At 41.9% G+C, this 25,000-nt stretch overlaps 2 protein-coding genes across 3 annotated transcripts in view; both read left to right on the top strand.

Annotated features, from left to right (window-relative positions):
• Window positions 1–13,462, top strand: part of LOC138960192 (uncharacterized) — an 18,372-nt gene extending 4,910 nt beyond the window's left edge. The window contains exons 3-4 of the mRNA XM_070331975.1: window positions 9,439–9,573; window positions 11,276–13,462. Of these exons, the coding sequence (XP_070188076.1) occupies window positions 9,439–9,573; window positions 11,276–11,463 (323 nt within the window). The 3' untranslated portion in view covers window positions 11,464–13,462. The remainder of the gene's footprint in view (window positions 1–9,438; window positions 9,574–11,275) is intronic.
• A 6,624-nt stretch (window positions 13,463–20,086) lies between these two features.
• The window catches only part of LOC138960180 (troponin T-like), a 7,586-nt gene continuing 2,672 nt past the window's right edge, over window positions 20,087–25,000 (top strand). The window contains exons 1-2 of one of the 2 annotated variants that reach the window (XM_070331956.1): window positions 20,087–20,586; window positions 22,951–24,437. In XM_070331956.1, the coding sequence (XP_070188057.1) occupies window positions 23,015–24,437 (1,423 nt within the window). In that variant the 5' untranslated portion in view covers window positions 20,087–20,586; window positions 22,951–23,014. Of the gene's footprint in view, window positions 20,587–22,879; window positions 24,438–25,000 lie in introns of both variants that reach the window. The other variant, XM_070331963.1, reaches the window with a different exon arrangement.

The raw sequence follows: 25,000 nt of genomic DNA, 5'->3' as shown, positions 1-25,000 counted from the left end.
AGCTCACTGTACTGTATTGCAGCTCACTGTACTGTATTGCAGCTCACCGTACTGTATGGCAGCTCACTGTACTGTATTGCAGCTCACTGTACTGTATGGCAGCTCACCGCTGTACTGTATGGCAGCTCACTGTACTGTATGGCAGCTCACTGTACTGTATGGCAGCTCACCGTACTGTATGGCAGCTCACCGTACTGTATGGCAGCTCACCGTACTGTATGGCAGCTCACTGTACTGTATGGCAGCTCACTGTACTGTATGGCAGCTCACTGTACTGTATGGCAGCTCGCTGTACTGTATGGCAGCTCACTGTACTGTATTGCAGCTCACTGTACTGTATTGCAGCTCACTGTACTGTATTGCAGCTCACTGTACTGTATTGCAGCTCACTGTACTGTATGGCAGCTCACTGTACTGTATGGCAGCTCACTGTACTGTATTGCAGCTCACTGTACTGTATGGCAGCTCACCGTACTGTATGGCAGCTCACCGTACTGTATGGCAGCTCACCGTACTGTATTGCAGCTCACTGTACTGTATTGCAGCTCACTGTACTGTATTGCAGCTCACTGTACTGTATGGCAGCTCACTGTACTGTATTGCAGCTCACTGTACTGTATTGCAGCTCACCGTACTGTATGGCAGCTCACTGTACTGTATGGCAGCTCACCGTACTGTATGGCAGCTCACCGTACTCACGGTATGGCAGCTCACTGTACTGTTTGGCAGCTCACTGTACTGTATTGTCACGAAGTGGTTTGCATGTGAATTTATTATGCGTGTTCTGCCCTTTTGCACTGTCTCTACCCTTTCACACCAAACACTTCAAAAACAGAACTTGGGAGGATGCAGGCTCATTATTTCCTCAACCAAAACAACATACTTCTTCACTTTAAATACATCAATACGAACAACTTTTCAACACACAGTTCGCACAATCTTCCAGCTTTCACTCAAGGCATGTAAATACATATTATAACAATACTTTCTCAAATATAGATTAACGCACACAAGAAGGTACCAACAGACACTCACGAGTTCGTATCACGGCTCACTGCATGTCGCCAGTTCACTTACTTGTCTCGCTGAATCCTCGTAGAATAATGAATTCAGATGCCAACACACAGAGATGCTAACACACACCTTTCGCTGAAGATGCCACACACACCTTTCACTGAAGATGCCAACCCACACTTTTCACTGAAGATGCCAACACACCTCTCGCTGAAGATGCCAACACACACCTTCCAGGTTTCTCCCTGAGAAACCCTTCCGCCCGTAGCGGAAACAACCGTCGTCAGCTACGACCGGTCTCGATGAAGACTCCACTCGTCTAGTCATCTGCGCCGAGGTGGTCCCTTGCTTCCACCGTCGTCTAGCGCTTCTCTCGTGTAAGGTCCCTCCCTTATACGCCATGGAAATCCCTCATGGAAACTCCTAAAGAATTTAACCAAGTCTTAATACAACATTCTCTAAAACCATCTCTTCTTCCAAACGTTCATGTACCACTCATACATTCTCGTTCATTCCACGTTCACATTCCGTACAGATTCAATATCCAAACTAACACTTAATCAATGAATAACACTCCCCATACAAAGCATGACCGTCTTAAACCTAACATAAATGCGTAGCAATTATGTTCAAGAAATTCCCCATGAAAAACCGTGAAACAATTACCTCAAGAATTCTCTCAACGCTTCACACTAAGATTGGGTGCACTTTATACACACTAACCTTTACGCTCCAGCTATGTATTCCAACGTCAATAATATACAACATAGTAAATCATTTACCTTAAGAGACCCGTCTCTTGAAAGAGTACTTGTTCCCAGAACAAGTCTGACACACGCTGAACAACCTTCCCGGTTGGAAATCTCACACGCTGTGACGTTATTTACCTCAGACCAGCTACATGTCTCAAACACAACTCACATCAAGCTAAGCCAGTTTTGCGTGCAACACCCGAAACACGTGAATAACGCCAGTCCGGTCAGCTACCCTCGCCTGTACAACATTTAGGGAGGTTAAAAACACGACGTGGTTTCACCTCACAAATATGCTACTCACATCTTTGTGACATCCCCCTTCCCGGGGAAAAAAGAAAATTCTTGAGTTTTCTTTTGATCAAAACAACCTTCTTTTTCCACACATCCCATAAACCTGTGGTATGCTCTGATCTACGAATGACCTGGACAACATGTCTGTCAACGTATTCCTGTCTCATGCTATTGGCTGAACCTCGAATGCTAATTCTTGCCGTTAAAGACACCACCGCATCACATGTTTTGAAAATGTCTACCATCTTCCCAAACACCTGTTCCATATCATCCTTATGACTATCTGTCAAACCAGGATCAACAACAATATCTGCGATTGTCTCTTCCTTCCCCTTAGGCAACGTAGGTAACGGCAACGTTTTCCTCTCCTCAGTCAGAGGTAACACTGCCACTTTTGCCTCTTCACATTTATTTGGGAAAACCTCATGACTGCCCCAGTCAGACCTCAGTGAAATGCTTTCGCGATATCCACTACTTACTTCCTCAACATCAACAATTTTCTCTGCACAAACTGCATACTTCTCATCCTCTCGTGACACACTCAACACCTCTTTCAATGTCTCATCTTCTCTCAGCAAACTTTTCAGATCTTCCTCTTTAACCGACAAATCAGGAGTAACCACATTTTTCAATGGCACCGGGGAATCCTCCAGTTTCTTTTTGGCTTTTGCCCTACTCGTACCACACACGACCTTCTCAAGTATCATGTCTTCAGTGATTTTCTTGTGACTTACATCAGCACACAATCCAACACCCTGCGTATTCCCAAGGAATAAATCTACTCTGGGTACCACACCCCGAAGATTACCTATCACTAGGTCAGCGACAGGGTCTGTGAGCACACAACATTTCAACCTTCCCTGAAAATATGGGGTATCGACAACCACTTCCGCCAATGAATACAAATCAATCCGTCCACTAAAACCCTTCACTTTTTGGACCTCTCCCTTTATGTACTGGCTTGGTAAGACCAACGACTTCCTTACCCCAGCTACATTAGCTCCTGTGTCTCTCAGTACTGAAACTTGCTTCCCATTAACGTGTCCTTCCGCTAATGGCAACGACCCGAATGCCGCCGAGCTTACCAACACTCCAGCGTCCTGACAATCCGCTACCGACTTCGCTGAATATGCTACCTGAAAACATTCTCTAGCGTAATGGCCTAACTGCCCACATCTGTAACATGTGTCCTGATTTTGCTGTTCCGTACCTGTACCTCTAGTACTTCCTTGCTGCCATCCTCTTCTACCCGGCCTACGATCATCTCCTCTGCCTTGAAACCTGGTATTTCTGCTCATACCCTCTTGTCTTCTGCCACTATCACCTTGACCTCGATTGTAAGACTGACCCGATCCACGATTCTGATTGAACGCTACGTTTCCAGTTCCCAAAGGAGTTACTTGACTCTTTCTGGCCAAACATTTATTCGGATGGGCTGATTTGTACATTTCTGCGCTAGCAATCATGTCTTTTGAATTTTTACAATCACGTTCTTTCAAAAAGACTGCCAAATCAGTGCATACACTGGTAAGAATCTGTTCACACAACACAAAATCAAACAACGCTTCATATGATGTCTCTATATCCGACAACCTCAACCAACGGTTGAACAAATGCGTCATCCTTGTTACGTATGTGCCAAAACTTTCATCAGTCTCTGGCTTCGTACTGCGAAATTTCTCCCGAAATCCCTCTCGAGTGCACTGAAACTTCTTCAATAGCTCTTTCTTCAAGTCTTCATACGACAAAGTACCCGTTGAAAACAATGAATGAAACAATGACAAAGCTCCACCCTCCAGATAAGCTGATAAGTATGTAGCCCACTCTGAATCATTCCATTTGTTCGCCTTTGCATGCGTTTCAAATCTGAACAAGAAACTGTCAATGTCATCTTTATCTTCCTTGAACATGGGGAGTTTTGGGTACTGGGGCCTAATGCTGGGACCTGATCTCCCCCCTGCATTTCCACCTGTACTTTGCTGCGCTTCTGCTTTCTTAAACTCCAAATCCATTCTCCTCGCTTCAGTATCTGCTTCTAGCCTCTTTGCATCTAATTCCCTATTTGCCTCAATTTGTAATTTCTTTACTTCTGTTTCTTGTCTCTTTGTCTCAGCCTCTGTTTCTAATCTTTTTGCTTCAGCCTCAGCTTCTATCTTCTTTGCTTCAACCTCAGCTTCAGCTGCTACTTTCTTTGCCTCCCTTTCCTGAATTCTCTCTTCTCTATCCATATGATCCTGAGCAAACTTAAACAAAGCTTCTGCCTTTAAGCCATGCTTCTCTCCCAATGCCAAATAATGATCATAAGTGCTACCACCAGTATCACTATGCTCTGCCATCTTTACAATGTCACAATATCAAAGTAATCTCAAAGTAATACAATGGATCAAGTAACACAAGTTCACAAAATTGTTTTAAGTATCAAAAAGTTGTATCATACACCAGTTTCTCGCAATACTAAACACACACAAAAGAGTATCATAAAATACTAAACTAAAAGAAATCTTGTGCCTTTTTTAAAAACAATCCTCAAATTGTTTACTACTTAACTATTTACACCACCAGTCTCAAAAATAAACAATAAACTTAATAGAGTCACACAAAAAAAATTATAATTTGGAAAATATCAGATTAAACAATCAATAGCAGCTTCAAACACTTGTCAATCAATGTCAAACTTAAACTAACAACTTTAGAACATCAACAACAACAAAAATAAAAAATAAATTAACTGGAAATTTCAAAGTTTCTCAAACCCAAATAACACACTTTAAATGAAAATTTCAATTCCACACACCACTAACCAGCGTCAGATCCTTTAAGGAAAATCAATCGCCAAAGCAAAACCAAAACAAAATTTAAATGTTCACAACAACAACAACAAAAAAATAATTTACCTAAAAATTTGTCCAAGTACAAATGTTTACAAATTACTACTAACCAAAAAAAAAATAATTTTCAAAAAAAAATAAACAAAAAAACTTTCTCCAAACCCACAACTAAATATCAAACAGTAGTATAAGGGAGATAATCACCCTATTACTAATCCAACTACAACTAGGAACAACAATAACAATAATAAACAAAAACACTTTTCAAGCTAGAGTACACAACTGAGAGAAAAAAAATATATATCAGAGACCAACCAAAAAAAATACAAAATTTCAGAATTTATACACAACAAAAAAATGGCACACCCTATACTATTTTATTTAAAATAAGCCTGCACCTCAACGACAACAATCATACACAACAATCAATCCAAGATAGAATCTAAGAAAAATAGTTTTTTAAAAAACTTATAGGAAAGGGAGCTAGAAATTAGATAGAAAGATAGATAATAAATACACAGAAAAGGAAGCAAACAGAAACTAAGGCCCTCTCTACGTACGAAACTATACAATTACGTAGACCCCTAGAGCTGGAGAGGGGGTGTCCAATAACATACACATAAACAAACTCACTACAACACGCAAAGTATCAAAGTATGTATATTTAGCTACCCTGTAAGCACTTATCAACCACTATTTCTCAATTCTGAAAGGGAAGCAACTGCTTTTTAACTACAACAAAAATCTATCCTTAGAACAAAAACCTATTTAGGGCTCCGTCGGGGTCACCACTGTCACGAAGTGGTTTGCATGTGAATTTATTATGCGTGTTCTGCCCTTTTGCACTGTCTCTACCCTTTCACACCAAACACTTCAAAAACAGAACTTGGGAGGATGCAGGCTCATTATTTCCTCAACCAAAACAACATACTTCTTCACTTTAAATACATCAATACGAACAACTTTTCAACACACAGTTCGCACAATCTTCCAGCTTTCACTCAAGGCATGTAAATACATATTATAACAATACTTTCTCAAATATAGATTAACGCACACAAGAAGGTACCAACAGACACTCACGAGTTCGTATCACGGCTCACTGCATGTCGCCAGTTCACTTACTTGTCTCGCTGAATCCTCGTAGAATAATGAATTCAGATGCCAACACACAGAGATGCTAACACACACCTTTCGCTGAAGATGCCACACACACCTTTCACTGAAGATGCCAACACACACCTTTCACTGAAGATGCCAACACACCTCTCACTGAAGATGCCAACACACACCTTCCAGGTTTCTCCCCGAGAAACCCTTCCGCCCGTAGCGGAAACAACCGTCGTCAGCTACGACCGGTCTCGATGAAGACTCCACTCGTCTAGTCATCTGCGCCGAGGTGGTCCCTTGCTTCCACCGTCGTCTAGCGCTTCTCTCGTGTAAGGTCCCTCCCTTATACGCCATGGAAATCCCTCATGGAAACTCCTAAAGAATTTAACCAAGTCTTAATACAACATTCTCTAAAACCATCTCTTCTTCCAAACGTTCATGTACCACTCATACATTCTCGTTCATTCCACGTTCACATTCCGTACAGATTCAATATCCAAACTAACACTTAATCAATGAATAACACTCCCCATACAAAGCATGACCGTCTTAAACCTAACATAAATGCGTAGCAATTATGTTCAAGAAATTCCCCATGAAAAACCGTGAAACAATTACCTCAAGAATTCTCTCAACGCTTCACACTAAGATTGGGTGCACTTTATACACACTAACCTTTACGCTCCAGCTATGTATTCCAACGTCAATAATATACAACATAGTAAATCATTTACCTTAAGAGACCCGTCTCTTGAAAGAGTACTTGTTCCCAGAACAAGTCTGACACACGCTGAACAACCTTCCCGGTTGGAAATCTCACACGCTGTGACGTTATTTACCTCAGACCAGCTACATGTCTCAAACACAACTCACATTAAGCTAAGCCAGTTTTGCGTGCAACACCCGAAACACGTGAATAACGCCAGTCCGGTCAGCTACCCTCGCCTGTACAACATTTAGGGAGGTTAAAAACACGACGTGGTTTCATCTCACAAATATGCTACTCACATCTTTGTGACATGTATGGCAGCTCACTGTACTGTATGGCAGCTCACCGTACTGTATTGCAGCTCACTGTACTGTATTGCAGCTCACTGTACTGTATTGCAGCTCACTGTACTGTATTGCAGCTCACTGTACTGTATTGCAGCTCACTGTACTGTATTGCAGCTCACTGTACTGTATGGCAGCTCACTGTACTGTATGGCAGCTCACTATACTGTATGGCAGCTCACTATACTGTATGGCAGCTCACTTTACTGTATGGCAGCTCACTGTACTGTATTGCAGCTCACTGTACTGTATTGCAGCTCACTGTACTGTATTGCAGCTCACTGTACTGTATTGCAGCTCACTGTACTGTATGGCAGCTCACTGTACTGTATTGCAGCTCACTGTACTGTATTGCAGCTCACTGTACTGTATTGCAGCTCACTGTACTGTATGGCAGCTCACTGTACTGTATGGCAGCTCACCGTACTGTATGGCAGCTCACCGTACTGTATGGCAGCTCACGGTACTGTATGGCAGCTCACTGTACTGTATGGCAGCTCACTGTACTGTATGGCAGCTCACTGTACTGTATGGCAGCTCACTGTACTGTATGGCAGCTCACCGTACTGTATGGCAGCTCACCGTACTGTATGGCAGCTCACCGTACTGTATGGCAGCTCACCGTACTGTATGGCAGCTCACCGTACTGTATGGCAGCTCACTGTACTGTATGGCAGCTCACCGTACTGTATGGCAGCTCACTGTACTGTAAGGCAGCTCACTGTACTGTATGGCAGCTCACTGTACTGTATGGCAGCTCACTGTACTGTATGGCAGCTCACTGTACTGTATTGCAGCTCACTGTACTGTATTGCAGCTCACTGTACTGTATTGCAGCTCACTGTACTGTATTGCAGCTCACTGTACTGTATGGCAGCTCACTGTACTGTATTGCAGCTCACTGTACTGTATGGCAGCTCACTGTACTGTATGGCAGCTCACTGTACTGTATGGCAGCTCACCGTACTGTATGGCAGCTCACTGTACTGTATGGCAGCTCACCGTACTGTATGGCAGCTCACTGTACTGTATGGCAGCTCACCGTACTGTATGGCAGCTCACCGTACTGTATGGCAGCTCACTGTACTGTATAGCAGCTCACTGTACTGTATGGCAGCTCACTGTACTGTATGGCAGCTCACTGTACTGTATGGCAGCTCACCGTACTGTATGTCACCTCTCTGTACTGTATGGCAGCTCACCGTACTGTATGTCACCTCTCTGTACTGTATGGCAGCTCACTGAACTGTATGGCAGCTCACCGTACTGTATGTCACCTCTCTGTACTGTATGGCAGCTCACCGTACTGTATGGCAGCTCACTGTACTGTATTGCAGCTCACTGTACTGTATTGCAGCTCACTGTACTGTATTGCAGCTCACTGTACTGTATTGCAGCTCACTGTACTGTATTGCAGCTCACTGTACTGTATTGCAGCTCACTGTACTGTATTGCAGCTCACTGTACTGTATTGCAGCTCACTGTACTGTATGGCAGCTCACTGTACTGTATTGCAGCTCACTGTACTGTATGGCAGCTCACTGTACTGTATGGCAGCTCACTGTACTGTATTGCAGCTCACTGTACTGTATTGCAGCTCACTGTACTGTATTGCAGCTCACTGTACTGTATTGCAGCTCACTGTACTGTATGGCAGCTCACTGTACTGTATTGCAGCTCACCGTACTGTATGGCAGCTCACTGTACTGTATTGCAGCTCACGGTACTGTATGGCAGCTCACTGTACTGTATGGCAGCTCACGGTACTGTATGGCAGCTCATTGTACTGTATGGCAGCTCACTGTACTGTATGGCAGCTCACTGTACTGTATGGCAGCTCACTGTACTGTATGGCAGCTCACTGTACTGTATGGCAGCTCACTGAACTGTATGGCAGCTCACCGTACTGTATGTCACCTCTCTGTACTGTATGGCAGCTCGCTTTCCCCAGGGAGAAAGCAGCCCGAACTTCCATGAGGGTAACCTCACAGGACGATGTAAATAAATAAAAGCTTATCCGTATCCTTAGGCCTAAAAAGAAAATAGGTGTGGTTACGGTAACCCGACCTACCCTATTTTTAGGGGCCGACCCTATAACTTTTTTTTTACATTTTGTCACAAAAACAAAAACAACAAAAATTAAAAAAACAAAAAACAAAAAAAACGAGTGCAGAAAACGCAATGAAAGCGAAAGCGCTCGAGTCGCACACTTATTTCCCTGTCAAGTAGGTTTAATTTGTACACATTAGAAAAAAAAGTTAAAAAAAAAAAGTGATTGCCTTCTACCTTCCTACCCTATTTTTTTTGGCTATGTTACCTTAACCACACCTATTTTTTTTTGTGGCAATATCCTTCACGTGTACTCATCTCCATCGGTGTTCCTACAGGTCTGGTGTTCGTTGTGGACAGCATAGACAGGGATCGCTTCGCGGAGTCACGGGAGGAGCTGCACAACCTGTTGACCTACACCGAGGCCAGGGCGGTTCCTCTCCTCGTTCTCGCCAACAAGCAGGACCTCCCGGGTACGTAACCTACTCGTACAGTGGAACCCCCTTTTAAGACCTCAAACAATCGGAAAAAAACAGGTCTTGAAAAAGAGTCTTAATTTACAGGTAAATTTACAGAGGTTATGAACACAAAATCTGAAAAAGCCAGGTCTTAAAAAGGAGGAAGTCTTAAATTGGGGGGGGGGGGGGGGATGTCTCAAAAGGGGGGTTTCACTGTTAAGGCAGGCCTCTATAGCTTTCCAATGGAGTGATGGAGTGATTGTTTGTTAAATGTTTTATCTCCCCTGCACGTTTTGTGACAGTTTTGTGTGTGTGCAGTCTTAAAGGGAAGTGTTCCACCTTTGAACACATTTGAACACTTCGTGGCGTAGTACATAGTTCTACAAGCTGAAGAGGCACATAGTGTTCATAAAGGTTCACTTGAACACTAGATATAGAATTAATCTGTCCAGATGATTCATTCTGACCACATACTCTCTCTGTCTCTGTCTGGCTGGCTGTCTGGCTGTTTGGCTGTCTGTCTGTCTATCTGTCTGTCTGTCTGTCTGTCTGTCTCTCTCTCTCTCTCTGTCTCTCTCTCTCTCTCTCTCTCTCTCTCTCTCTCTCTCTCTCTCTCCCTGAAAAGGTTAGACTCTCTCTATCGTCGCTCGGCCAAACTCATCGTAAAGGATAATGCCTCAACAGATATGAAATTAAAAATGCTTAACTTTCTTCCACTGGAAAAGCATCTCAAGTTAAACAAAGCCATTTTCATGCATAAATTGTATCACGGTAAAGTGCCGATTTACATTACATCATTATTTAATAAAGCTACCCACAGATATGGGTCGGTCAACTTGATCCCACCAATTCCACGAATTGACCTGTGTAAGACCAGTCTTGCTTTTTCGGGTACTTCAGTTTGGAATTCACTTCCATCATCCTTTAAGCACCTAAAGTCATTAAAAAGTTTTAAAAAATGTGTAAAAAACCACTTAATGTCTGAGTAGTTTAACGCCTTTTGACTTACCAAACTTAGTATTACGTCAAAAATATGCTGTGCATTGTATATTCTGAACATATTTTTGTTACTCTATTGCTACATGTTCGATTGCCACCAGCTTGTATTTATAATTACCTGCATAGTATGCATTTGATTTTATGAATAACCACATATGTATGCTCTTCATGCCTCATCTTTATCATCATCATCATCATTATCATCATCATTATCGTCATCATCATCATCATCGTCATCTTTATTATCACGTTTTCCGACCTCCTTTTGTTGGTTAACTTTTTAACTTTTTAATTTTTAATTTTTAATTTTTTTTTAAAAATTATATAATTGTGTGTCTATGCGTCCCAAGGACAGATTGTAAGAAAAGGCGTAGCCTTAAATCTAAATCCTTGTAAAATAAAGTTCAATTCAATTCAATTCAATTCTCTCTCTTTCTTTCTGGGATACACGCGTTCGTCGTATCGATTCGATCACGTCATTGTTATATTGTTTATATGATTCTGTTTTGAAAACCTGAACTGTAGTTTTTGTTCTTATTTGTTTTTACATTGTAAAAACCAAATCACTGGTTATACAATTAAATTATCCATCCATCCATCCATCCATCTCTCTCTGGGATGTGAATAATAATGATTTTCAGGGAAACGACATTTTTTCGGACTCCGGTGTAAAAAAGACGAACTTCATTATTTTATTTTTCCATTCCTTTATTTGCAGAAGCCACGTCGGTGGCTGATATAGCTGAAGAAATGGGAATTCTTGATCTCAAAGACCGGAAGTGGCACATACAGGGCACATGCGCACCTACAGGCGAAGGACTTGCTTCTGGAATGCAAGCTTTGGCGAAACTTGTGAAACATTGCAAAGTCAAGAAAAAGTCTCGGCGCTACCTACAAGAAATATAACTATGTGGAGAGAGAGAGATAGATAATCATAGAGAGAGAGAGAGAGAGAGAGAGAGAGACACACACACACACACACACACACACACACACACACACACACACACACACACACACATACACACACACAGAGTGAGATAGCCGACAGAGAGAGACAGAGAGAGAGAGAGAGACAGACAGACAGACAAACAGAGACAGAGAGACAGAAACAGTGAGTCACTGAAGCAGACAGACAAACAGAGAGACTGCGCACAGAGTGTAATTCCCGGTAAAACTCACCCACAGACAAAAATGTATTTTCAAGGCAGCTTTTTGGCAGATGAACATGTGATTGGCTGTGATTTGAATTAAAGTGGACAAGATAAAATAATGTGTCAAGGGCAGCCTTTTAGCACATATATATACCTGTGATATTTATTGTGAATTCTTCGTCTGTGAGCTCTTTAAAAGACAGAATGATTTACTTCTGTAAATTCTGACAAGACGGCAAATGTGTCAAAGGAAGCTTTTTAGCACAGGAACCTGGTGTGACTATAGCCCTGCGAAGGATTCATCTGTGAGCTCTTCCAAAGACAGAGCGATTTCCTACTTCTGTAAAGTCGGACATGGCAAATGTGTCAAAGGAAGCTTTTCAGCACATACACCTGTGGTAGCTAGCTCTGTGAAATGTGCGTCTTTGAGCTCTTCCAGAGGGATTTACTTCAGTAAAGTAAGCTGCGAATAACACAGTGTGAAAAACGCAGTTGAGGATGGCCAATGAACATTTTAACAAGTGTGATTCTTAGTCGTATGAACTTTGAGCTGGTCCTGATCCAAACAGATACGCAGCGGCATCTCCAGGCTTCTTCTGTGATCTGCACTGAACATTGAAACCATTGTCGACCAGTTTCGATGAATGAAAGATAATCATGCCGTCAAAAATCGCCATTTTGAGGGTAGGTATGGTCAAGGATCGTTGACATCATACCCAAATATTGCTCAAATCCAGGCAAGACATTTTTCAGCAGAAGAAAGGCAGATCTTCAAATACACACATGCTTCTAACCAAAACACTGCTGTTTACCATATGGGCAATACCACTGAAAAACATATCCGTAACGTTTTTTGTTCAGTGTACATGTACGAACAGCAGGCAACGCGACGATTTTCTCGTGTAACCGGTTAAAGCTGAAGTCTTCAGAGTTCCTGTAGTTCGTGTTATTCCTCATATATGTTATTTTTAATGTGTTCCTCTTGAGCGTGTACTTGTTCTCTAAGAATAAACATGGTTCGACGAAAACACAATGTCATCATGATCCTTATATTGTGTGTTCAAGTGAAGAATTTTGCATTGACTGATTGAGCGATATTGTTGACGACATGTGTATGTCAGTATGTGTGTGTGTGTGTGTGTGTGTGTGTGTGTGTGTGTGTGTGTGTGTGTGTGTGTGTGTGTGTGTGTGTGTGTGTGTGTGTGTTCGTGGGTGTTAATTTGTGTGTTGTTGATTTCATGCTGCTTTGCTGTTGTTGCTTTTATATTTGTATTTCGGTTGTTATTTCTTCTTCCTTCTTTCCCCATTTACAAATCCCATTATCCTTGCCATGTAAATCATATTCGTCCGCCAAATGAGATATATTGCCTTTAAGAGCACGCCAAATGAGATATATTGCCTTTAAGAGCACGCCAAATGAGATATATTGCCTTTAAGAGCACGCCAAATGAGATATATTGCCTTTAAGAGCACGCCAAATGAGATATATTGCCTTTAAGAGCACGCCAAATGAGATATATTGCTTTTAAGAGCACGCCAAATGAGATATATTGCTTTTAAGAGCACGCCAAATGAGATATATTGCTTTTAAGAGCACGCCAAATGAGATATATTGCTTTCAAGAGCACGCCAAATGAGATATATTGCTTTTAAGAGCACGCTTATAAGCTCAGCTTGTTGTGCTCCATTTATTTCATTGATTGTATGCGGCATTATTATTTGTAATTATCTGAATAAAATTGTTTAAACCAGATTATTGGTTCGGTCTCCAGTCCCGCAAACGCTCGACTCTCAAGGTTTCACCTCAAAATTAGTAAATGTACGTCAGTTATACCAACAGAATACAGACAATGCAACAATATTATCCATGAACACATTCACTAAGACAGAAAACGGTCCATGACACATTCACGCCTTTGCGTTATAATAAGGCTGCTCTTTTAGAAAGAGAGGGTGAGAAAGAGAGAGCGTGTGTATGAGAGACACTGACACTGACACAGATTTTAATGTGTAGGCCAACGACCCATTCAGAAACATGGCGGAAAGTAGATGCAATTAAAGAGAAAAGCAACAAGTCGCGTAAGGCGAAAATACAACATTTAGTCAAGTAGCTGTCGAACTCACAGAATGAAACTGAACGCAATGCAACGCAGCAAGACCGCATACTCGTAGCATCGTCAGTCACCCGCTCACGGCAAAAACAGTGAAATTGACAAGAAGAGCGGGGTAGTAGTTGCGCTCAGAAGGATAGCACGCTTTTCTGTACCTCTCTTTGTTTTAACTTTCTGAGCGTGTGTTTAATCCAAACATATCATATCTATATGTTTTTGGAATCAGGAACCGACAAGGAATAAGATGAAAGTGTTTTTAAATTGATTTCGAAAATTTAATTTTCATATTAATTTTTATATATTTAATTTTCAGAGCGTGTTTTTAATCCAAATATAACATATTTATATGTTTTTGGAATCAGCAAATGATGGAGAATAAGATGAATGTAAATTTGGATCGTTTTTAAAAAAAAATTTTTTTTTTACAATTTTCAGATTTTTAATGACCAAAGTCATTAATTAATTTTTAAGCCACCAAGCTGAAATGCAATACCGAAGTCCGGGCTTCGTCGAACATTACTTGACCAAAATTTCAACCAATTTGGTTGAAAAATGAGGGCGTGACAGTGCCGCCTCAACTTTCACGAAAAGCCGGATATGACGTCATCAAAGACATTTATCATAAAAATGAAAAAAACGTATGGGGATATCATACCCAGGAACTCTCATGTCAAATTTCATAAAGATCGGTCCAGTAGTTTAGTCTGAATCGCTCTACACACACACACAGACAGACACACACACACACGCACATACACCACGACCCTCGTCTCGATTCCCCCCTCTACGTTAAAACATTTAGTCAAAACTTGACTAAATGTAACAAGTCGCGTAAGGCGAAAATACAATATTTAGTCAAGTAGCTGTCGAACTCACAGAATGAAACTGAACGCAATGCAACGCAGCAAGACCGTATACTCGTAGTCCACCGCTCACGGCATAGGCAGTGAAATTGACAAGAAGAGCGGGGTAGTAGTTGCGCTAAGAAGGATAGCACGCTTTTCTGTACCGATCTTTGTTTTAACTTTCTGAGCGTGTTTGTAATCCAAACATATCATATCTATATGTTTTTGGAATCAGGAACCGACAAGGAATAAGATGAAAGTGTTTTTAAATTGATTTGGACACTTTAATGTTGATAATATTTTTTATATATTTAATTTTCAGAGCTTGTTTTTAATCCGAATATAACATATTTATATGTTTTTGGAATCAGCAAATGATGGAGAATAAGATAAACGTAAATTTGGATCGTTTTATAAATTTTTATTTTTTTTTTACAATTTTCAGATTTTTAATGACCAAAGTCATTAATTAATTTTTAAGCCACCAAGCTGAAATGCAATACCGAACCCCGGGCTTCGTCGAAGATTACTTGACCAAAATTTGAACCAATTTGGTTGAAAAATGAGGGCGTGACAGTGCCGCCTCAACTTTCACGAAAAGCCGGATATGACGTCATCAAAGACATTTATCAAAAAAATGAAAAAAACGTTCGGGGATTTCATACCCAGGAACTCTCATGTCAAATTTCATAAAGATCGGTCCAGTAGTTTAGTCTGAATCGCTCTACACACACACACACACACACACACGCACAGACAGACACACATACACCACGACCCTCGTTTCGATTCCCCCTCGATGTTAAAATATTTAGTCAAAACTTGACTAAATATAAAAACTACACACACAAACAGACCGCAATTGTTTTGCATACCCTTCATACCCTACAGTAGGGTTTCTATAGATGCTCTCAATATCATGTCTTTCGGTCAAAATGTTGTACTTCTTTCTGATCTCGTCAGTACATATAAGAAACGTTGCAACGTACGAGATGTGTGTGTGTGTATGAGAGAGGGAGAGAGAGAGAGAGAGAGAGAGAGAGAGAGAGAGAGAGAGAGAGAGAGAGAGAGAGAGAGAGAGAGAGAGAGATGGTGAGAGAGAATGAGAGAGAGAGAGTAAGGGAGACGGTAAGAGAAAGAGAGAGAGTGAGAGAGAGAGTGAAAGTGTTAATGAGAGAGAGAGTGAGTGAGAGAGAGAGAGAGAGAGAGAGAGAGAGAGAGAGAGAGAGATAGAGAGAGAGATGGTGAGAGAGAGAGAGAGAGAGGGAGAGAGAGAACGAACGAACGAACGAACGAACCAACTTTATTTTTCGAGGGTAATGGAGTAGATACAGCAAAGATCTTTTTTCATCCAGCCCTCGCCCAAGAGGGAATTAACTAACCAGTGCATAATATTAAAGCAGAAGAAGAAGCAAAGCAAAAACATAAAAACATGGTTATTAAATCAGACAAAGAGGAAAAAAAATGTTCATAGCATACATGGTCATTGGTAATGGTATACATTAAAACACACACTTTGACACACACGGTCACATGCACACAGACACACACAAACATACATGCACATACAGACACACACGCACACAGACACACGCACACACACACATACACACACACACACACACACACGCACGCACGCACACACACACACACACACACACACACACACACACACACACACATGTACACATTGTACACATAATCATTAAAAAAAAAACTTAACTGAAATGAAATGATTATACAAGTAGATCTTCATGTACTTATCAAACAGCAGTACCTGATCGAGGCATTAAGTGCCACACGACGATGAAAGCATATACAAAAAAGTATGTCTTCTAAAACTGGCAACAGAAAGTGGCTGTCTGAGAGAGACTGGTAAACCATTCCACAGAAATGGACCTGAATATGCCAGACTAGTTTTATACAAGTCAATTCTAGGGAGGGGAACATTTAGTTTCTTCGTGCGGCTTGATGAAGTCTCAGTTAATAATATTCTTTTAGTTAAATAGTCTGGTACACGTCCAAGAACTATTTTATGCATAAACCTTGCCTTGTTAAACGCTAGTCTGGATGAAAGTGGAAGAATTTCAGCTTTTTTGTAGTCATGATTAGAGAGGGTGCTGTTTTTCAGCAGAACAACTTTTACTCCGCGTCTGTGCAAAGATTTTAGGGGTCTTAAAGCTGCATCACTTGCAGAATCCCAAAGGGTTGATGCATAGTCTATTCCAGACTGCACATGCGCTTGAAAAAATGTTCTGCGCGCATCAAAATTTAGAAAATGTTTAATCTTTGCAGACTGATGAACTTTTTTTGCTGTAGATTTACATAAGTTACTTACATGAGGGCCCCATGTTAGATTGTTGTCAATAGTTACACCCAAAATTTTGTGTTCACTAACCTCGTTTATCAGCTGACTATCAACAGAAATGCACTTCTTTGGTTCCGACATGACTTGTCGTTTTTGACGCGTAGTAATTAGCATATACTTTGTTTTTTCTGGATTGAGAGACATGTGGTTTAAATGCGTCCATTCTACAGCATCATCGACACACTTCTGAAGCGTGTCGACTACCGAAGTAATATCATCACCTGAGGTATGAATAGTAGTATCATCAGCTAGCATATCACACTGTCCAGAGGATATGTGTAATGGTAAGTCATTGATGTAGACAGAAAATAATAAAGGTCCGAGGACCGAGCCTTGTGGGACCCCATATAAAATTGGCATTGCTTCAGAGCTCGAACTGTTAAAGGTAACTTTTTGTGTTCTTCCCGACAAAAAAGAGGCTATAAAAGTCTGTGTGGGCTGTGGTAGTCTATAAACGGAAAGTTTCCGCAAAAGGAGGGCGTGATCAATAACATCAAATGCCTTTGCAAAGTCCATAAACAGTGCTCCACATAACTTATTAGAGTTGATTTTTGATAACCAAGAGTCCACCAGTTCTGTCAGTGCCGTATGGCACGAGTGTTTAGGTCTAAAACCAGACTGAGTTTCATGAAACAAATTGTTTGATGTAAAGTATATCATAATATGGTCATTGACATGTTTTTCCAGTAGTTTTGACAATACTGGTAAAACGGAAATCGGTCTAAAATTTGAGGGATCTGTTTTATCACCTGCCTTAAAGAGGGGGATCACTTTAGCTTCCTTGAAAGCTTTGGGATAAACACTTTTTTCAATACAGAGATTGTAAATATACGTTAGAGATTCCGCTATATGTGGGGCTGATAATCTAAGAATTTTGCTGTCTATTTCATCAGTTCCCTTTGTGCTACTTTCTTTCAAGTGAGTTAGAGAATTATATACTTTGGAGACTGACAAAAAAGGTATAACTTGTGCCTCGTATTTAATTTTGGTGTCACAGTACTTGCGCAAAATGTGTAAATTGTTTTCATCGGATTTGTCAGTTTTTATTACTTTACTTGCAACTGAACAGAAGTGATTATTAATTACATCTGGCGAAATATCGTTTTCGTTCCATGATGTGGTCTTTACACATTTATTAGTTAAAAGATTAATGGCTTTCCATGTTTCCTTGGAACTCTTGCCTTTCTTAAGAATGTCTTCGAAGAACTGCTTTTTTGACTGTCGAGTCATATACTGACATTTTGCTTTCTGTGTTTTGTACTCTTCAGATTGGCGGTCGATCCGGCATAGATAATCTCGGTAATGTTGGGCTTCTATAATTTCAGGAGTGATCCACCCTGGCCGATATGAATACTTAATTCTTCTTGACCTTTTAGGTGCATGTTTATCTAAAACTTCGCGAAATGTAGAATACCATGTTTTTAAAGCGTCATCAGGATTGGTCTTGTTATATATCTCACTAAACGGTGCAGAACGCATGTCTTCAAGAAAAAGTACTTCATTAAACTTAGCAAATGACCTGTACGTGAGGACAGTATGACCAAGCTTAGGAATTTTCACACCTTTTTTTGACCATGTACAGCAAATAGGGAAATGGTCGCTTATGCCTATGACAGGTACACAGGTTTCTATTACATGTTTTGAGTCGGTAGAGTATAAGTGATCAATGATGGTACTGGATGAGGGCGTGACTCGCGTTGGCGTATTGATCAGTTGGGACATATTAAATACAGTAGTAATATCTTTCCAAGATTTATTAGATTTCGTCATGTCAATGTTAAAGTCCCCCATGAGAAGAATCTCTTTTGAGAGAGAGAGAGAGAGAGGGAGACAGAGACAAAGAGACTGAGAGAGAGAGAGAGAGAGAGAGAGAGAGAGACTGAGAGAGAGAGAGCGAGAGTCGGAGAGAGAGTGAGTGAGAATGAGAGACAGTGTGAGAGAGAGAGAGAGAGAGTGGGGGGGGGGGGGGCGAGAGAGAGGTAGACTGAGTGAGAGAGATGGAGAGACAGAGAGAGCTATGCAGATTCAACCTGCATGGTTACATAAAGAAATCGACCTTTCTCTCTCGCTACTTCTCTCCACTTTTTATATTTAGTCAAGTTTTGACTAAATATTTTAACATCGAGGGGGAATCGAAACGAGGGTCGTGGTGTATGTGCGTGTGTCTGTGTGTCTGTGTGTGTGTGTGTGTGTAGAGCGATTCAGACTAAACTACTGGACCGATCTTTATGAAATTTGACATGAGAGTTCCTGGGTATGAAATCCCCGAACGTTTTTTTCATTTTTTTGATAAATGTCTTTGATGACGTCATATCCGGCTTTTCGTGAAAGTTGAGGCGGCACTGTCACGCCCTCATTTTTCAACCAAATTGGTTGAAATTTTGGTCAAGTAATCTTCGACAAAGCCCGGACTTCGGTATTGCATTTCAGCTTGGTGGCTTAAAAATTAATTAATGACTTTGGTCATTAAAAATCTGAAAATTGTAAACAAAAATAAAAATTCATAAAACGATCCAATTTTACGTTTATCTTATTTTCCATCATTTGCTGATTCCAAAAACATATAAATATGTTATATTCGGATTAAAAACAAGCTCTGAAAATTAAATATATAAAAATTATTATCAAAATTAAATTGTCCAAATCAATTTAAAAACACTTTCATCTTATTCCTTGTTGGTTCCTGATTCCAAAAACATATAGATATAATATGTTTGGATTAAAAACACGCTCAGAAAGTTAAAACAAAGAGAGGTACAGAAAAGCGTGCTATCCTTCTTAGCGCAACTACTACCCCGCTCTTCTTGTCAATTTCACTGCCTTTGCCATGAGCGGTGGACTGACGATGCTACGAGTATACGGTCTTGCTGAAAAATGGCATTGCGTTCAGTTTCATTCTGTGAGTTCGACAGCTACTTGACTAAATATTGTATTTTCGCCTTACGCGACTTGTTCTTTCTTTGTTTCTGACAAGGCAACGAAGGAGAAATAAAAACAAGAAAAGAAAAACAAGTAATGGAAGTGTCGCCGCACTCGCACAGGTGAAAGCGGAGGTTTTATGTATAGATTTTGTTTTTTGTTTTTTTTGCTTAACGCCCAGCCGACCACGAAGGGCCATATCAGGGCGGTGCTGCTTTGACATATAACGTGCGCCACACACAAGACAGAAGTCGCAGCACAGGCTTCATGTCTCACCCAGTCACATTATTCTGACACCGGACCAACCAGTCCTAGCACTAACCCCATAATGCCAGACCCCAGGCGGAGCAGCCACTAGATTGCCAATTTTAAAGTCAGGTATGACCCGGCCGGGGTTCGAACCCACGACCTCCCGATCACGGGGCGGACGCCTTACCACTAGGCCACCGTGCGGGTATATGTATAGAGTTCGACCATCTCATCTACATCCGGGTTAACACCTGGGAACATGCCCCGTGAGGGCGTTAACACAACATCGATCAATTCAAAGTTTCCTCATCGCATGTTGCGCGGCTAACCAACGTTCCTGTTACCGTCAGTTTCCGAGAAGGACGGAACCAAAAGCAGCCCAGGTATGTCTCCTTGCCTTTTTTATTTCATTTATTTGTTAATTTTTTCAAGAACAAGGTCCCAAAGTGACTCCCTCAGTCAACAGTCCGCTATATACTTATGTCCCTTGACCATGTAAACAAAATTGACGTACTGCATCGACTGCCTAAGTCAAAATGATCTCTTTCGCCACGATTTTACCTTATCAGTTTCAACACACTGTTGTCATTCTCTCTGTATGCAAAATGGGGACCCGCCTTGCAACAGACAAAAACTTGCATCGGTCTAAAATTGTAATTTTAGCAGAAGAGACGATGAAAATGTTAACCAACCAACCGACCTTGCAACAGCTTCCTTGAATGTGGGACACTGTTTTTGAATTTTACACGGCAATCGTCGAACGCTGAAGAAGAAGAAGACGAAGACGAAGAATTTTACACATTAAAATGTATTGGTATGATTTTGTTTTCGTCGGTTGCTGATGTTCTTGTTTGCATTTATTTTACGCAGTTCTAGCTGTAACTTTGATTGTCAACACACAACAGTATGAGGGCTCAAATAATGTGCGCTTAAAAGTCGGACATGCTTTCTTTGTTTTGTCACCTACAAATGATCGGCCCATCCTGAACTCAGGTCAATAATGAGTTACTTCCCTTCGGGTCTCATTGGATCGATGATTATCAGAATGATGATCGGCCGTCTACCCTGTCTGTGTTACACGGTGACTATTAGTCTAAATATCTGAGCACTTTAAAAATCGTTGACCAAAAAAGTACCACAGGTTTTGATTTCCAGAATTAAAGTACACAGTGTCGAACGGTTTAAAACTGAAAGATCACTAGTGACATGCCTGACTTCTCAAATCATGAAAAGCACACAGTGACACACAGTCGTAAAACAAGCAGATTACGACTCGTCCGATTTTGAAATTAAAAGCCCATTTTTCGTTCAGTTGTAAAACAGAAAGATACCGACTGGCCTGATGTCTAACACGAAAACACAGTTTTGTATTGGATACATTACACGATCCGACACATGCTTCTTCTTCTTCTTCTTCTTCTTCTTCTTCTGCGTTCATGGGCTGAAACTCCCAAGTACACTCGTGTTTTTTCCCTCAGACTTTTTCTTGACTTTGCAATGTTTCACAAGTTTCGCCAAAACTTGCATTCCGGAAGCAAGTCCTTCGCCTGTGGGTGCGCATGTGCCCTGTATGTGCCACTTCCGGTCTTTGAGATCAAGAATTCCCATTTCTTCAGTTATATCAGCCACCGACGTGGCTTCTGCAAATACCGTAAAATCCCTAGCATAAGCCCACCCCCCCTGTGCACAGATTTAGGGCAAAATTGGGGGGTGGGCGTTTGCTAGGGATAGACCCCTTTGCACAAAGTAAGTTTTGTGCTCAACCGTGTAATTGAGTGAATACAAACCCCGAAAGCATGTAAGTTAGGTCGTGTGAGTAGAAGTGAAGGAAAAAAGAAAGAAAAAGGACTTTGAGGCAAAGAAGGCCAACCATGAGAGAGAGAGAGAGAGAGAGAGAGAGAGAGAGAGAGAGAGAGAGAGAGAGAGAGAGAGAGAGAGAGAGAGAGAGAGAGAGAGAGAGAGAGAGAGAGAGAGAAGGACTGGCTCTTCTGAAAACAACCCGAGCGTAGTCATTCATATAAATTTATAAAGTAAAAAGACAATCGTCAGACCTTTGCAAGGACAAACAATAACAACACAATTCCGGGAAAAAGAAACTTGATGAAATGTCGAAATGTCAACACCAATGAAGCCCTTTCTTTCTGTACAGGGAAGAAATTACACGATCGTCTTTGGAAATGAAACGTTAACTGAACTTGGATTTTGTCTTCAAAAGGCCCAATCTTTCTGAGAAAGAAAAACCCACAAACTTAGGGAAAAAAAGAGAAGAGAAACTCGAAAAAACATGAACGATGGGTGGGAGTGAGGAGAGGGGACAAAGAATAAGAAAAAAGGAAAGAAACACGAAAAGGTAAAGAAAGGGGAAAAAGATGACTTTTAGAACAGTCTGCACAAATCCTAGTGAAAGTGAGCCTATAGTCTCTTTGAAAAAAGCAGGGTGGGCGTTTGCTAGGTAGTTACCCCTGTGCACAACTTTTGGCCCAAAGTGGGGGGTGGGCGTTTGCTAGATGGTGGGCTTATGCTAGGGATTTTACGGTAAAGGAATGGAAAAATAAAATAATGAAGTTCGTTTTTTTTTTACACCGGAGTCCGAAAAAATGTCGTTTCCCTGAAAATTATTATTATTCCCAGAGTGGGATTTTATTTGCATGACCTTTTTTTTACCCCGCCCTTTAGGCAATCATACGCCGCTTTCGGGGGACTGACACATGCTAAGTTTCACGGCATCGCACTTGTGGTTGTCGCAGGCCATTCCCGGAACACATCAACGACCCTGTATCGATGTCACAAGGTCCCTGAAGACATTGGGTAATGGCGGGCTGGCGGCAGCAGATCAACAGATCATCTGGCGGAACTCACAGCACCGACGATGACAACGAAGCTGAAGAGGACAAGGCACGTGCGATTCGTCTGGTGGAGCTACGTGCACAGATTCAGAAAGAAAACGAGATGGCGAGGCGGAGGAGAGTGGAACAACAAAGACAGGCTGCTATCGACGAAGAGAAGAAGCTGAAAGACAGTCTCAGGCAGCTAAAGAAAGAACGCTTAGCTTACGAGAGGCAGTCCAGCAGTTCTGAGTCCCTCTCTACTCTTGACCTAGCCGAGTCTGGGCGGGTTAAAGCAGCGCAGCTTCAGCAGAAACACCCTGCACATACAAGTCAGCTGGTGACCCCAAGCTTCCCCTCTGACCATAGTTCAACTGACCCCAGGCGAGTTAGACCAGTGCAAGATGTGCGAGAACTCACAGCACGCGAGAACAAGTCGGAGACCCCAAGGTCCCTGTCTGACCCTCGCTTAACTGAGAGCAGGCGAGTTAGAAAAGTGGAACTTCAACAGGAACGCCTGGCATACGAAAAGCCACCGGGGACTCCAAGCTCCCTCTCTGACCATCGCTCACCTGAAACCAGGCGAGTTAGAGAAGTGGAACTTCGGCAGAAACGTTTAGCACACGACAGACATCCGGAGACCTTAAGCTTCTCCTCTGCCCTGAGAGAGATGGAACTTCAACAGGAACGCCGAGCACAGAATGGAAAACCAGAGACTTCAATCTCCCTCTCTGACGTTTTTTCAGACGAGACCGGGCGAGGAAAAGCATCGCAGTTTCAACAGGAACACTTAGCTCACAAGGGTCAGTCGGAGACCTCAGGCTCCCGCTGCAATCCTCACTCAGCTGACCCCAAGCAATCGAGAGAGGAGGAGCTTCAACGGGAACGCGGCCGGGTACACGAGAAGCAGTTGGAAGCCTCACCAAGCTCCCGCTGCGATCCTCACTCAGCTGACCCCAAGCGATCGAGAGAGGAGGAGCTTCAACGGGAACGCGGCCGGGTACACGAGAAGCAGTTGGAAGCCCGCTCACCAAGCTCCCGCTGCGATCCTCACTCAGCTGACCCCAAGCGATCGAGAGAGGAGGAGCTTCAACAGGAACGCGGCCGAGCACACGAGAAGCAGCTGGAGGCCTCAAGTTCCCTCTCCAATCTTCACTCAGCCGAACTAAGGCAAATCAGCAAGGCGGAGCTTCAGCATGAATGCCTTGCACAGGACAGGCAACCCAACAGCTCTAAATCTCTCTCTGTCGTTGCCTCAGCCGAGACCAAAAAGAGGGCACTGCATCTGCGTCGAGAACGCTTAGCACACGCTAGGCAGCTCGAACCCTCGAGCTTCCCATCCTGCTCCCTCTCTGACCTTCGCTCGGCCGAGATCAGGCGAATAAGAGGAGCTGACGCCGACTCTGCAAGTATGACAATCTACCTTCTATAAAAAAAAAAACATACAAAAACAACATAAATAGCAGTTGTTAGGTTCAGGGCCGGACTACCGGGGGGGTTATGGGGGTTGCGCACCCCCCCCTAACCTAAACATGTACCTCACTTATTTAAAACATTTTTTATTATTGTTTATTTTATGCCGTTTGGTTTAAACACAATTTTATTCAAAATACATGACATGAAACAATTGACAAAAATGCAGCTAGGACACGAACTCAAGCAGATGCTTATTTGACGTGACCATAACAATGCTAAGTTACACAAGTTTTCATGATGGTGGACAACACAATTATTAACCAGAAGAACAAAATGTAGGAGGGGGTATGGGGAACTTAATCAAAACAGGAGGATTTACAGAGAGAAAAAAAAAATTAATCAAATAAAAAAATAAAAGAAAAAAATAAAGAAAAAAATAAGGTGAGACTATGAATGAAGCGCGTGGGACGAGAACATCGATGCTGAGATATGCAATAAGTAAGTTCAGATAAATGTACATTTTTATGCCGTTTCATGCAAGGAGCGACCATTTTCC

The sequence above is a fragment of the Littorina saxatilis genome, linkage group LG1 (genome assembly GCF_037325665.1).
Source record: "Littorina saxatilis isolate snail1 linkage group LG1, US_GU_Lsax_2.0, whole genome shotgun sequence".
Classification (NCBI taxonomy): Eukaryota; Metazoa; Mollusca; class Gastropoda; order Littorinimorpha; family Littorinidae; genus Littorina; species Littorina saxatilis.
This window is presented reverse-complemented; position numbering and strand designations above follow the sequence as displayed.